This window comes from Populus euphratica, unplaced genomic scaffold (genome assembly GCF_000495115.2).
Source record: "Populus euphratica unplaced genomic scaffold, PopEup_1.0 scaffold44.1, whole genome shotgun sequence".
Taxonomy (NCBI): Eukaryota; Viridiplantae; Streptophyta; class Magnoliopsida; order Malpighiales; family Salicaceae; genus Populus; species Populus euphratica.
In genome coordinates, this window is record NW_011499865.1 from 345,806 (window position 1) to 361,522 (window position 15,717).

The following is a 15,717-nucleotide window of genomic DNA, read 5'->3' on the forward strand; positions in this document are numbered from 1 at the left end:
AATAATATTTTTAAATTTTTTTGATTTTTGATATCATATAACTAAAATCATCTAAAAACATCTAAAAAAGTTATTAATTAAATATATTTTTAAACTAAAAATGTTTTGGAAAACATTTCAAAATACAGATTATAAAACAAAAACAAAAACAAACACTTAAAATTGGAACAAATATTATATAGTAATCTGATCTGAACAAATATTTTATCACTTTTAATATGTATATATTACATGCATATGTAAAAGTTAAATTAAGAATGTTTTAATTTTTTAATTAAATTTTAGACGAGAGATCCACAACATAATTTGTAAAAATGATGAAAGATGACGGATTGTGAGATAATCATGACCAAACTGGAAACAAGGTAGATGCTTCCCAGCAGGTCTAGAAACACGCACTTGAAGCTTCCATGTGCCATAAAAGAATTTATTAGAAACTTGATTAATTAAGCCGCTTTTAGAATTTTGATAAATGCAATCTTACTTTTATTTTTATGTCATGGATGCATAGTTTTAAGATATGCGGTGGGAGGGGCTTGTCCCTTTTCTCCGCACCTGGATTCGAGTCTTATCATGCATGTTTGTCACTCCTGCGGTATCTTATCTGTTCACTAGGCTTGCAGGATGTTTAGTGGACCGTAGGGATTAGTCGTAGTGCGTGTAAGCTGGCCCGGCCACCCCCACATAAATCAAAAAAAAAAAAAGATGGAGCACAGTGGCTGACCTTCAATTTCGAGTTTTGATTGGTTAGTCGAATCAAATTTTATTTTTTAAAAAATTAAAATAATATTATTTTAATAAAAAAAATTAATAAGTTTACAACCCGTTCTTAACTAGATCAATTAAATCGTGGGGTCAACTTGCTAGATTAAATAGGTTACACCAAATTTTTTTTTTTTTAACCTACTTTGTTTCAATCCTAGATATGCCAAATTCATGGTTAACTTGCAGGGTTCTGAATTTTAAAACTTTGCATTGATATATAACCATGAGCCATGAGCCCTTTTGGTCACATGTTGTCTTGTATAAAGTTAGTTGGTTTGAGTTTGTTTGGAGTTTATGATAATAATTAATTTTTAAAATAATTTTTATTTTAAAATATATTAAAATAATATTATTTTTAGTTTTTAAAATTTATTTTTAATATTAATATATAAAAATAATCTGAAAACATTAAAAAAATAATTTGAAGTAAAGAAAAAACTAATTTTTTTTTTAATTTTTTAAAAATATTTTTAAACAAATAATTTCTTAAACTTGATTTTATTCAAAACATAAGTCTTATTGCTTTTAAAAACAATCATCCTATAGCTTGTTTGTCTTTGTGGCCATACTATATTTTTCTTTAAATAATATTTTTTTAAATTAGCTTTTCAATTTTTTTTATTGTTTTAATGTGAATTTTTTTTTTAAAATATATTATTTTAATATATTTTAAAATAAAAATATTTTTTAAAAATTATTATTATAATACTAAACACTACTATAATATAAAATGACAAATCAACCTGTAATGTATTGAAACCTGAATTGATTTTTTTTAATATGATTTTAAAATTTTAAAAAAATCAAAACTATGATTGATTGATTGATGTTTACTAACGTATTACTTACCATGCTTTTCCACCTATCTCTTGTGCTCGTGCTTGCAGGCCCATTAACTTGGTTTGTCGGTTAAGGGTTTGTTCTATTATAGTTGTGAATATTTTGTAAAATATTTTTTATATTAAAATAATATATATATTTTTTAAAAAAATTATTTTTAAATTCAACATATAAAAAACTTATTTTTTCATAAAAAATTACTTTTTCATAAAAAAAATTAAAATTTTAAAAAACTCGATTTACATTGAGTTGCGAAACATTCACCAGAAGTTAGGTGTTAAATGTAATTTTTTTTTTTGGTTAACATTAAGAGTTTTCTGGGTGAATTCCTGCATGTGAAGACTAAAATCTCTTACCAATAAGTTCTTATGGATTTAAATATTAACCTTTTCCATGTATATTGCACACATTTTTGACAAGTTCTTATGGATTTTGATTTTGTTTTATAATAAATGGCTCTATTAAATTTGTTTTCCAATATCAAAGGCTCAATCTTTGGCTTTGGTGGTCTAATTTACTGCATATTTTAGGCTGATCCAAGAAGAAGGAAGCACATAAAAGAACAATCACAGGCAACTAGCAGATGCCCACTTGAAAAACTTTGTGAGAAAATGATAATTTTTCCACGTCAGCAACTAAAGAGCACATGATCATGTCGACTTTCTAGTTTGTGTTCTGCACTACTGTAGCCTGTGAGGCCTCAGCCTCCATCACAGAAGAAAGAAAATGAGAGGACATTGTTTACTCCTTCCTGGAGACTCCACAACACTGAGGCCACTTGTGCTTGTATTTTTAGGTTGGAAAGTATTTTAGTATAACAAATATTTTTTTTTTTAAATAAATTTTTTACTATTTTTAGATTGTTTTAATGTACTGATATTATAAAATAAATTTTAAAAATAAAATAATAATTTTAATATATTTTTTAATAACAAATACTTTAAAAAATAATAGTATAAACAGTAAGAAATACACAAGTTGTAACTTGGCATTTAATGTTTGATGTGTCAAGGGAAAATCATCTTAGACTAGACATTCTTCAAAAAAAGTGTACAATGTTCGGTTGGTAGTGTTCTTTCTCCCAAAAATTACTCCTATTCTAATGAAATACATGATACTATTTTCTGTTTTTTTTTAAAGTATTTTTAATTTGAAAAAAATATTAAATTGATAATTTTTAATATCTATGATTATTTTATGATGATCTTGATGTATTAATATAAAAAGTAAATAATTTTTAAAAAAAAATTATTTTAACATATTTAAAAAAGAACTATTTTTAAAAATATCATACGGCTACTGCTTATGTCAGTTCAGCATTTTTTTAAAAAGACAAGATGTAGCACTACTAGGTATGGTTTATAAATGTTATGCTTACTATATTAAAAACATTAATATAAAAAAAAAAATCTAAACATATTTAAAAAACTTTAATTTGTTTTTAAATAATATAGACTTCTTCCCTTTTCTTTTTCGTAGGAGACAAAAACAATCTAAACATATATATAAAAAAACTTTAATTTGTTTTTAAATAATATAGACTACTTTTTTCCTTTTCGTAGGAGACAAAAGCCTAAATGTTGCCATCTTTGCAAGGCAGCTCGTACAAGTAAGATACATTAATATCACAGAGGCTATCATCCTGCTAATGCAGGCAAGTTGGAATTGCCAATATGTGTTGGAGACAGGGAATTGCTTAATATACAATCAAATTAAGGAATCCAACAACATCAAGTCCAGGTTCCAAGGGCGGATCTTGGAGTTGGGATCAATAAAAAAGTAATTAATCTTGTTAAATAAAAGAATACAGAACTGCTTTAGTGAATTGGATTTGCACAGCTTTTTGTTGAACAAGCTCCTGCTTTACAGGTCCCAACCAGGGAAGCAAATTGAGAAAGAGGCCAGCCCTTTTGGACCCATGAAGACTTTGCTTCTTAGGTGGCTTCATCATGATGTCAGTGAACTGAAAGAGATATTCTTGATTCTCGCTCAAAAATTGCCCATCACCAGTTTTGTAGCCCCCTCAAATCTTTTTCCAGGTACATAAAAAACAACTGTCATCTCAACTCTGCCCGTTGCAGTGATGTGAATATGATTCTTCATGTCTCTTTATCGGGTTTTTTTTCCCTTTTCTTACTTTAGGGCAAGGTAGTGATAAAGGGTTTTTGCTTTCTAGTTCTCTCATTTAAGTAAGGGATGCTTTATAGCCATAAGACTACTTGCAGGTTTAAGATAGCAATGGTAAAAAACGTCATTTAAGACTGTAGTGAAGCTTTTGTGGTTCATAATTCTCATGCTGATACCATGCGCAATATGTTGATTAATTTTTAGAGGTTGGTAAGAGTTGTAATCAATACAGAAGAATTTCCTTTTCATATTGAAAGAATCTTATGATAACTGAAGATATAGTAATTGCTTAGACACACTCAATAATTTTATAATGTACGACATGGAACACCAGACAGGCAAGCCACTCTGGATAAATACTATATTCCAATGACTTTCTTGATGGAGATAAGCTTCTTTTTTCTTCTTCAACTCTTGGATCTTAATCTTATAATGTATTTGGTGACAAACCACCAGGAATCTAGGGCTTTGTTTCCCATGAGATTCATGGCCTGAGACGAAGAAGGAAAGGGGCACTGAAAAATAGTGGATGTGGGGGTTTCATGGGTGGTCAGTTTTCACTGAAAACTAGGGAAGCTTTTGTTGTTTTCTTCTGCTCTGTTGTGCATCCCTTTTTAACTGATTTTGCAGTCTTGGCCATGTGTAAAGATAGAAATGCTTTCGGCATTCTCTGGCCCTTCTTTTGTAGGATAACTTTCACATCATAAAATGCTGTACGGGTTTTTCTGCGGGTGGAAAAAGGACTGAAGGTGGCCCTTGAGGCCTCCAGTGGATCAGAACACTGCTGTCTTCGAGCTAAAATCTCTTTCCCGGAAGTCTCGGCCTCTGGTTTTGGAGTTGAGGAAGTCTTTATTACTCTACATAGGTAAGTTCATCTGCACTATTTGCTCTTGAATAAAGGAAATTCATGTTTCCTTTTGTATCCATTGAAGTGCACTGTGCATCACTGTTTCTCAATTATTGAGATGCTTTTTGCCTCAATTATTTGTACTAGACCACCAGGTATGTGTGTGTTTCTTATTAGTAAATGACTTCATCTAATTAAAGCTGCTTCTTTTAGCCCTTTTTATTTCCCTAAATTAACTTAAAAATGTTTTTGTTTTAAACCCTTAATTGAGTCCTAACATTTAGTCCCCCATTAACATTTTTGAAAGGAACAGAAGGGAATTCCTGAGAAATGGAAGGAAAGGAGGTTTCTGGTTCGTATTTGATGGTCTCGGAAGGGAAGAGTGACAGCTTCTATCCAATGTATTTTGGTGTTTCTTGTGCTTTCTTAGCCCTCAAAGTTTTGACAAGGCCTGATAAGGAAGACGATAGATGGTCAGAATTATGCGATAAAATGCTTCAAGGAAGCGCACAACTCTTGGGATTGCTTGTTTGGAAAATCCAGAGAGGAGGAGCAAATGAACAGTGTGAGCTTCTTCATAAGCTGGAGACTGCTGAGAAAGAGATCATGGAGCTGAAGAAACTAAGGTGCGAAGATGCGAAAGCGAACGAGAAAGTTGTTAGTATCTATTCATCGCAAGAGCAGAACTGGTTGATAGAAAGGAAGAAGCTTCGGCAGCACATTGGAGCTCTTATGAATGAATTGAGGTTTCTCGAGAAGAAGAATGAAGAAGCTATTTCTGAATTGAATGAAAAATTGAACGAGATGGAACTTTTGGTGCAGTCCAAGGACAAGGCAGTAGAGGAAGAAGAGTATAAGAGGAAGGAGTTGGAAGAAAAATTGGCAAAGACCGAAAAGATTGCAGAAGAATTGAGAGAAACAGCAAAGCGTGAAGCTCAAGAGCATTCTACTGATCTTTGGAAGCACAAAACGGCCTTCCTTGAGCTGGTATCGAACCACCGGCAGCTTGAAGCTGAGATGGGTAGAGCACTTAGGCAGCTTGAAGCTAAAAGGCAAGAGCTTGATTCAGTCTTAGAACAAAAGGAAGAGTCAGTGTTGCTGACTCAAAAATTGTCCATGGAAGTTGTGAAGATGAGAAAGGATTTGGAACAGAAAGATAAGATCTTGTCAGCAATGCTGAGGAAATCCAAGATGGATACAACTGAAAAGGAACTGCTCTTAAAGGAGGTTAAATTATCTAAGGCTAAAAGAAAGCAAGCTGAACTAGAAAGAGAAAGGTGGAAATCTGTTTCAGAGTCCAAGCACGAGAGACATTCATTAAGAAGCATGTTTTCTCACCATGCCAACCTGAGATCGGATGATCCTCCAATTGAAACAGGGGTATCACAAACTGCGAACGGCAGATCACAGTCAATTGATTATGATATTGATGAGAATCCTGAGTTTCAAAAGAACTCGGAAGCTTTTTCGCCACTTTCTAACCTCTATTCACCCGAAGGAAATGATGAACTAGGTGAGAAAATTTCCTTGCTTTCTAGCTAACTTGATTCAACATGAACCTCTAATAATTTTCCAGCTTTGAGTGTACATAGCTGAATCGCTGTCCTGATGCTTAATCTATATGTACTTTTTCCAGATCTCCTCTATTCTATGTTTTTATTCCTTTCCTTACTTTGCTTTTCCAAACTATTACAGCTGATGTCAAACGGTTGGAAGGATGGGTTAGATCAGAAGCAGAAAAGTATGCAGCTGCAATTGAGAAGAAGCATCATCTAGAGATTGGTGCTTTTGCAGAACAGATGAGACTCAAAGATGAGAAATTAGAAGCATTTCGTTGGCGAACGCTGAGCATGGAAATAGAATCAAAACGACTACAGTCTCACATTGAAGGGCTAAACAGGGATGTTTCACAGATAAGGCATGAGAGCATGAAACTGGAAGCCTTGTTGTTGGAGAGGCAAGAAGAAATGACTGAACTGAAAAGGCAGCTCAAGGTACAAGTAAAACCTCAGATTTGCCAAAGGGCCAACTTAAGTTCATCTCTAGAGGATCCTGCATTAGCCCATGATGCCACTTGTTCCAAAGCCAAGAATGTAATGAAAGAACCAACAGAGAATGATCAAGAGACAAAAGTACATCAGATGGAAACATCTCGAGAGATGGATCCTGAAAAAGAAGAAGACGATGAAGAAGGCCTTCACAACCAGTTCAAGAATGTGGTTAAAACTGTCCAGTCTCCAGAAAAAGAGTTTGAGGAAGAGAAGGATGTTGCCAGCCAAGGTGGTACTCAGGAAGAAAGTGCGAGTCCAGTGGTGGTTGATACTGTAGAAAAGTTAGCATTGACTAGCCAGTCATCGATGAAGACAAATAATTCACCATGGAGGATGGATCTCCATGCTCTTGGAGTTTCTTATAAGATCAAGAGGCTGAAGCAGCAACTTCTAATGCTGGAGAGATTGGCAGGAAAGCAAGACAGTGGTGAACATATAGGAAACAGTGACGAGGCAAAAACTGGGATAAAGGGCTTCAAATTATTGATGTCTTTGCTTAATAAACAGGTTAACAGGTACCAGTCACTTCAAGGGAAGACCGATGAACTCTGCAAAAGGATGGTAAGCTCTACATAACTTTGGTGCATTTCAAGAATTATTACATTTTGATCAATTCCCTTTTCAATTATGTTTCTTTTGACATGTCAGTATTTGATATTGTTCGCTATTCTAATTTTAATTTCCTTTGATAAACTTTGAAATTTTTACAAGATATGGGACAACAGACTGAAAACAAACCTGGTTAAAAACTGACTGGTAGATTCCTGCCACACCCCCCCCCCTTCCAAACACCCTCACACAAACCATGTGATCAGTCTCTCCAGTCCATCGTTTGTCGACAGACAATTTTCTGAATTTTTGATCAGTTTTTTTTCCCATTCTCTTATTTGTGAACTACAGCATGATAATGATGTGGACATGAGTCGAGGAGATTCCAACACTAGCACCGCCAGGAAAAAGGAAGAAACTAAAACATTAGAGCATTTCCTTGAGGAAACATTTCAGGTTCAGAGATACATGGTTGCTACAGGACAGAAACTGATGGAAGTTCGGTCCAAAATTGCATCTGGTTTTGTCGAGGTCCCTGAAGAGCTCGAAAAATCTGCTGGAAGCTTTGACATAAAGCGTTTTGCTGAAAACATAAAAATTCTTTTTCAGGAAGTTCAAAGAGGTCTTGAAGTTCGGATTTCTCGAATTATTGGCGATCTTGAGGGCACTCTAGCTTGTGAGGGAATGATTCGTATGAGAAGGTAGTGATAGACGAATAGGAAGTATAAATGTTTATACTGATATATGAATGAATCTAATGGTTGAATTTTTGTTTAGGAAAGCCACATGCAATTTATTACAAAGTTCGCCTTTTATTTGTTTCTATAATAAGTTTCAAGCAAATAATTGATTAACAATGAGAAGGGTCCATGGTGTCCACACAAAGCTCTTGCTGCAGTTTGCAAATACAGTGTACTTTACATATATAATGACTTTCTGTTTAAATTTTTTCCTAAAAATGTGAACAAAACCATGAGAATCTCACAAGAGGATGGTAATATCCTAACACTTTAACCAACTAAACCGAAGAAACTTTTGTAATAAATGGCATCACATAAGAACTATATAGCAGAAAAGGAGCTTTGGGGTTTCATGGTAATGGAAATGGAAATGTAAGATGAAAGGACACAGTAAATGAAGATTGGCCGTATGACCCAGAGAGGAAAGAAATTGGAAACAAGATGGAAGGACACAAGTGTGAGAGGAAATGTTGCTGCCAAACTGATGTAGCAAATGACAGATGTTGCTGGCGTACAAGAAGCGGAGGTGGGAGAAGAGTGTTTATTTTCCTAAGCTCCCATATCTTTGCTTATAGCATCGTGTAGAACTTTAAAATGTATTGATGCGGGAGACAGAAACTATTGAGAAGATCTTGAAGAAGTTAGAAGCTGGGGGATGTGGAATTTCAGAAAGCTATGAAACATTCAGTTGCTACTTCCATTACCCCTCATCTATGTAGAGTTAAAGTAAGCAAAGGCTATCTTATGAGACTTTCCCGGTGCTCAGGTGAGACCTTAACCTTTTCTTCTTATTGTTACCTGAGAATTTAGGGTAAAATGGAATTGAACTGAAAAGGGAGCATGCCTCAAAAGTAATGCGGACTACTACAAGGGAAACTGTAATGAACACAGCAGATTATAACAGCTTTGGAAAATCCATGCTCATGCACATAAGTTGACAAGAAAATAAGAAAAGAACTAACATGTATTTTGCTGGTTGTTTCTTTTTTCAGATTATACGGAAGCTACTCTGTCACTGCATTATGAGCATTCGGCTTTGGAAACCAAATTGTGGGTGCAAATTTTAAACATTCAGCACCTTTCTTTTTTGTGAATATGGGGATGCTTCTTAGTCAAAGTGGACTCCAAGACAATTGTTGTTGGATAGGAGAGTTCTCTTTTCTTCTTTGTTTTGTCATGCATTCTTCAGGTGCTTTTGGGGAAGTTTCCTGTGCCAAATGATTGGGCTGCTCTTGTGTGATAGGATCAAATATTTTCCAACAACAATTCTGATCAAATATTTAAACATCATTAGAACCATTGCGAAGATCTTGTTAACATGTAACCATTCTAATAAGCATATTTTGAACTTCATATGATGGCTAAGACCTCCATGACATTGCCCAAGCCTAAACCACCAATGTAGCGGGCTCGGGTTGGCCTAAAGTGAACTCACGATAATTTGAAGTTGAATTGGTGGGATACATGCCCAACCTTGACCCACAATCGGTTTGAGGTAATGTGCCTTGAAGGCTAACTCGAGCTCAAACGAACTCATATTGACTAACCCGAATCCATCAATGCAGTTTGGTTTCTGGTTTGATAGGAGCCTAGCCTAGTCTCGAGATAATATAATGGATCCTATAGACTTAATCCTAGCTCAAATCACTAATGTGGCAGGCTCTAGCTAGTCTAAACCAAACCCATCAATGTGGTTTAGATTTAGGTTAGTGAAATTATGCTTTTAACATCAAGTTCTATAAACATGAACTCAAAATGGTGAAACCTCAAAATTATCTTAAAGCTAAATAATTGATACGATGAATTTGGCTTTATTCTAACCCACTAAAGTGATTTGGATTCAGGTCGGTCAATAGACTTAAGATGATTAATTTCTCGAAGCTAACTCGAGCTCAAACCATTAATGTTATGGGCTCGAGTTATCATAATTTGAATTTTGGGTTTTTTTTATGTTTATTAATATTGATTATATAAAGCATGTAGTTCATGAAAATATTATTTTAATATCATCAAAATCATTTTCATTTCATGAAAGCTATATAATTCCAGCTATAGAATATTGATGGTATTTGAGATCAACTAGCTCGGCACTAATTAACTAATGATAAATCTCAAGCTAGCAAAAGCAGCCGGCTTAATTGGGGAGTTCAAAGTAAGGTTTTATCTTGTGTTAAAATAAGGTTTTATCTCTGTGTTAAAATCCCAGATGGCATGCTTAGCTACATTTTCAAACCCTAACCGTCCATATATACCATTCTCCCTTTCACCTTCATTTCACCATGCCATTTGCAGACAAACAGGGAGAGATTAGATTGGTTTCTATGACGACTTTTTCGAAAGGAACAAATTGGCAAATTACCGTTGATGGTCGTTACAATGATTAAATTAAAACCCCCCTCACTTGGCCACCAATGAAGGAAATATTACTCAAGCCATTATCTCATGAGGTAGTAGAAGCGCCAGCAGCAGGAGATTTTGTTACATGTGACTCTCACCATTCACATCCGCCACCCACCAAACACCACTAGCTCCCCCGTATATCTTCCTTTTTCTAACCCTGAAAAAAAACCCATTTTTCCATCCATAAAAACATGATCTGGGCCGGTCTTATTTTTTAGAGAAATTCACTCTTGCGCATTTGTTTTGTTACATAAAGAAACAGGCACCGATGAGGTCTGATGAGCTAGGTTATGATCCAAGCCCAACCCCAAAACTCTCCTTGTTTTCACTTCCAGGCAGGCTACATGAGTCACCGGCAAGGATGCTAACATCACCAATCCATCCATTAGCTTCAGTACCATTCAAGTGGGAGGATGCGCCGGGCAAGCCTAGACCGTCTTGGATGCCACAATCTGATAAGCCCAAGATTGATAGGTGCTTGGAGTTGCCGCGAAGGCTGTTAACTAAGGCCCAAGAGAGCACCATGCCCTCTCCAGCAACTGTCTTGGATGGACCTTACGTGCCTCGGTCCTTGTCTCTTGTAAAAGGAAGTTCATTCAGTAGCTTAAAGAATATGGGCACGAAGGTGAAGACCAAAGGCAAGACTATATTTGGGTCTAGCAGGTGGGGAGGTTTCAATAAGAATAATAAACAAGCTGTTGATCCTAGCCATGGAGGTAAAACAAAAGTTAAGGTCACAAGAAGTACAAGGAGACCAAGCTTCATAGGGTGTTCTCACAATTCGTGGGTAAGTACCAAACTAAAATTTCGAAGATGACTCGTAATTCTGAACTCATCTAGATATGGACATTTAATGGATGTTGCTGAATATGGTCATGCACAGACATTATGAATACCATAGAAATATGCAGAAGGCCATTCAATAAGGATTATGATCTTCTGGTTCATCATATTAAAAATAATTTTTGTTAGAAATTATAAAATACTTTAGTTTTTCAAAAAAAATATCTTTTCTCTTTTGCAATTGAAATAAGATTTTCTAGTAACCAAAGAAATTGAACTTTTTTTTAATTATTATTAAACTTAACCTGACTTGATGGTTTGAAGCTGACTCGCAATATGGTCAACCCAGTTAAAGTCTATTTATTTTTTTAAATTATGTTTTTTTCAAAACTATTTGTTTTAAAAAATATATAATTTGATATTTTTTTTAAAAAAAATTAACTCATTTAATTTATGATCTATATCTTATACCAGATTGGCCAAAAATTCAAGTTTAATTAATATGTTTTAAATTAAAAAGGATTTGATCTTTAAATCTTTAAATTAACTCACTTAAAATTTATGAACTTTTTGAAAAAATTTGGTTAACTTAGTTAAAATTCATTAACTAAAAAAAACTATTTTTTTAAAACAATCTCATTTTAATATTAAAAAAATAACAAATGAACTAACTGCTCTACTCATATCCAGTTCTTCTATCAGTTGATATTCAAACCAAGTTTATTTATTATGTTTGTGATTAATTTAATTTTTTAGTCCCGGTGAAAAGCCATGAACTTTTCTTTAAAAAAACTACCTTTTTCAAAACGACTTTGTGCTCGTTTTGATCTTTAAAAGAAAGTTAATCCGCTCAATTTATTATTCAAGTCGCTTTATATTAGATTTAATTAATATCTAAGTGTGTGTGTGTGTGTATTGTGAATAGGATTTTTGTTATATTCTCTTATAATTATATTTTTGTACATTGTTAATGTAAATGCAGACAAAAATATGTGAAAACCTTGAGCATGTGGTCTCATGGAGACGAAGGTAAGCATGAATTAAAGAATGAGGTAGCTGTTTCACCATAATTTAATTTCTTCTCGATGAATATTTAATTGTGCTACAAATATATTCCATGTGGTGCTATAATTCTTAATTATAATTAATTTCTTAATTATTCCTTCCTCGACCGTTGATTTTATAAAAAATGTAAGGGTGGTTCGATCAGGTGACATATGTGCAATAATGTTTGGATGCTTCAAATTAAATTCCACAGAAATGCATCATTTGCTTATGATTAATTTTCTCATCTTGAGTTATAAAACAAACGTTATCCCTCCATTTCTCTGAAGCTAGTCGGTCCACTCATCTATCACAGAATTAGAATACGATGAGACATTCAATCTTGAAAAACACCTACACATTGAAGGAAAAAACACCCACAAATGGGTGCTTTTCTAAATTAAGATATGAAAGATTATATTTTCTTTAAATTTAGAATGATTACCATTTAATGACTGTTAATATATGATGCTTTTCAAAACTATTTATTGATTAAAAATGTATCTAATAATATCAGTATATTAAAATCATCTAAAATATATTATAAATTAATTAATTAATGTGATTTTTTTAAAAACAAATATATTTTTAAAAAACACCTAAAATATAAATTATAGTATTTTCAAACAGATGATGTGTTTATCTATTTATTTAAAAATATATTAAAATTGAATTGACTAATTTTTTATTTTATGATGATTCTCTTCGATAATTAGTATAGTTATTAAACCTGAAGTTGATATAAAGGTAATGTTTGGATTGAGTTAGGTAATTAACCTGAATCAATCAATTTTTCTTTAAAAATTAAAATGTTGTGGTTTTAAAGAGAAGATTTTTCTTTTTTTAAAAAAAGCTAACTAAGTCAATTCTTCATTGATTTTTTGTTAAATTCGACCTGAGTTAAAGAGCAGATCGATCAAGTCTGAATATTAACTTATCAGACTAAATCAAGTTTAATATATTTATAATAATAACTATAATATTGGAAATACATTGCAATATAATTAAATTTGTCTAAAGGTTTTTAAGCCTTCATGTAAAGCATGCACGATCCTAGTTTCCAGGGTCACAAAATTTGATTAAAGCTAAAGACAATGGCATTTTGCAAAAGGAAAATCAAGAATAAGCTGCCGAAAGCCTTCTCTTCTTGTAATTGGCTTTGAAACAAGCCTGCCTCAGCTTCTTTGTTCTTTCTGTCAATTCCAAGTCTGGCAGTTCTTCGATAAGCCTTTTATGCTCCTCCAACATGATCGCCTCATATTCACTTAGCCCCATTTCCTACACCACACCACATATGTCACAAGATCATATTGAATCCTCAAAAAATTATGGATCTGCCTTTTTTCTATATTATTTTGATGGCTTGACTAAAAATTAGCTAAACAAGCATGAGAAACTAAGCTTTGGTATAAAAAAATCGATAGAAAAACAAATTTCCCACCAAGAAATTAAGGATAGAATTCCTTAATTACTTTATGTTCAGATCAAAACCCTAATCGTAGAATTCTTGTTTCGCTTATGCATGCGCTATTCATAGATTTTTATACACGGTCTAATATGCTGCTGAAGACATAGTTATAAATAAAATCTTCTTTAATTGATCAAAGCAAGAACATGCCATGCACGTACCTTGACATTGTTGATAAGAGAAGTCAAGCTCTTGATCTTCCTGTGAGGCCACCTCATTATCCTAAGCTCTCTGCATCTTTTTTTCAATACTGTTAACCCCACTTTCATTTCCCTAGCTGCTTGAGTGATTGGCATGTTGAAATGCCTTTGAATTTCTTCCAGTTCCAATCCAACAGACCTCTTCCTCCCACTCATCTTTCTAACTTCTTCTTCTTCTTTCATGCTTGAAGAACTAGCACAATCACTTTGGACCAACATCATTGAAACTTCATTCAGCAGTTCACTTTTAATGACACTGTTGTCAAGGTTTAGGCTATAAGAAGGATATTGGATGCCAGGGTTTATCACCGGCTTGGTGTCAATAACATTTTCTCGATTGTACCAAGAATCAAGATTACTCTCAGAGAATATATTATCATTGCTGATATCTTCATTGTTTTTGAAGCCATTAAAGTTCTTGTCATAGGGCACAAACGGTGGCAAATTTAGCGGCTCGAAAAGGCTTTCCAACGGGGGAAGTTCCGAGATCCTGTGAATACATGAACAAAATTTAACAAGATTAACTAAGGATCATGAGAAGTAAACTTGAAAATCTGAACAACAAGGAAGCATAAAATTATATATTGAACCATTAACATGAGTGAAGTACATTTTTTACAAGACAAAAAATGTGGGGAAGGATAATCTTACGTACTTGCTGAAGATATCTTGACCATCAAGAACCCAGGCATCAAAGTCAAGTGGATTCTCCATTTTTGGAACAATGAGTTGATACCTTGTTGAATCCATTGAGAAAGATAAGGAGGGAAAAGGAATGTTGGGGGAGGGATTGATGGGAGAAGGGTTTAAGGAGGGCTATAAATTATGGTGGAGATTAGAAATGGATTAATTGAAATATGTGCACGTCCATGAGAGTTACAAATCATTCTACTGTTTTTAATTAATGCTCACATTTATTAATTAACAATTACCAATAATCATTCTTGGGGGCTGCATGATGTATCTCCATTTAATGACCTTTCAAGAATCATTTACAGCTTTTTAATGCTTGGCGCATGAATATTGTTTTTATCGTTATATTTTTAAAATAATCTTTTATTTAAAAAGATATCAAATTAATTTTTTTATATTATTTTAATTTTGATGTATTGATGTTAAAAATAAAAATAAAATAAGAAAAAATTATTTTAATATATTTTTAATTAAAAAAACACTTTTCATAAACACTCTTTACCATAATTTTGTACATTTTGTACATGAACATTACGAGGCCAAAATAATTTTCTTATAATAATGCCCCAAAATAATAATTTTATTTCATGTACCTTGTTGTGCCAAAACAAGTATATTAGTTATTTTGATTTTTTTATAGGAGATTTTCAATATATTTGGTTTTATAACACATAATCTAATTTGAAGATATCTTTTTCCATAAAAAAATCGTTTTTTTAAAAGAAATTCCTACACAAATTCATTAACGAGGCATTTCTCAAACAGGAAGAATGAGTTATTTTAATTTTATACAAAATTCTTTCAACATTGTTTTCTTTAATTAATATCTTATTTATTTAGAAATATAGCCAAAAAGGGCTTTGATTCCTTCAAAGTTCATATGATTCCTTCACAAGAGGTTGTTCAAAAACGTTTTCGCAATTCTCACAGGATTTTCAGTAAAAATTGCACTTTAAAATTTCTAACATCCAATTTTAGATTAAATCTTTATACGCCTAATGGAATTTTTCACCCCAAAATCAAATCAAATATAACATATATTGCAAATTAATCTATCACACATTAAGTAATTAAATTTAAATTAGAGTTAAAATTATCGGATTAATAAATTAACCAAGCCGACCCTAATGTATTAACACCAGACATAATCATGTATGGTGCATGATGTGTTATGCATGGGTAGAAGAAACTCCACCACATGATGGTAAAA

At 33.0% G+C, this 15,717-nt stretch overlaps 4 protein-coding genes across 6 annotated transcripts; 3 read left to right on the forward strand and 1 right to left on the reverse strand.

The window, feature by feature from the left end:
• The first annotated feature begins 3,167 nt into the window (after nucleotides 1-3,167).
• On the forward strand, nucleotides 3,168-4,534 carry LOC105125883 (uncharacterized). The gene is made up of 3 exons (XM_011026542.1): nucleotides 3,168-3,384; nucleotides 3,475-3,644; nucleotides 4,452-4,534. Exons 1-3 carry the CDS (start codon nucleotides 3,254-3,256, stop codon nucleotides 4,490-4,492), a joined length of 342 nt encoding a protein of 113 aa, XP_011024844.1. The 5' UTR covers nucleotides 3,168-3,253; the 3' UTR covers nucleotides 4,493-4,534.
• LOC105125882 (DNA ligase 1-like) lies at nucleotides 3,845-8,004 on the forward strand. Of its 3 annotated transcripts, none has more exons than XM_011026540.1 (4): nucleotides 3,845-4,597; nucleotides 4,887-6,092; nucleotides 6,266-7,191; nucleotides 7,531-8,004. In XM_011026540.1, exons 2-4 carry the CDS (start codon nucleotides 4,910-4,912, stop codon nucleotides 7,882-7,884), a joined length of 2,463 nt encoding a protein of 820 aa, XP_011024842.1. In that variant the 5' UTR covers nucleotides 3,845-4,597; nucleotides 4,887-4,909; the 3' UTR covers nucleotides 7,885-8,004. The 3 variants fall into 3 exon arrangements, with proteins under 3 accessions (XP_011024842.1, XP_011024841.1, XP_011024843.1); XM_011026539.1 differs by having other exon boundaries at nucleotides 3,846-4,597; nucleotides 4,893-6,092; XM_011026541.1 differs by having other exon boundaries at nucleotides 3,848-4,597; nucleotides 4,893-6,092; nucleotides 6,275-7,191.
• Nucleotides 8,005-10,342: 2,338 nt separating this feature from the next.
• On the forward strand, nucleotides 10,343-11,258 carry LOC105125888 (uncharacterized). The gene has a single exon (XM_011026548.1). The coding sequence runs from the start codon at nucleotides 10,588-10,590 to the stop codon at nucleotides 11,134-11,136; it is 549 nt and encodes a 182-aa protein (XP_011024850.1). The 5' UTR covers nucleotides 10,343-10,587; the 3' UTR covers nucleotides 11,137-11,258.
• A 2,004-nt stretch (nucleotides 11,259-13,262) lies between these two features.
• On the reverse strand, nucleotides 13,263-14,528 carry LOC105125889 (protein RKD4-like). Its single transcript, XM_011026549.1, has 3 exons — nucleotides 14,470-14,528; nucleotides 13,776-14,304; nucleotides 13,263-13,424 (listed from the first exon to the last, which is right to left on the reverse strand). The coding sequence occupies exons 1-3, from the start codon at nucleotides 14,526-14,528 to the stop codon at nucleotides 13,263-13,265; spliced, it is 750 nt and encodes a 249-aa protein (XP_011024851.1).
• Nucleotides 14,529-15,717: the final 1,189 nt, after the last annotated feature.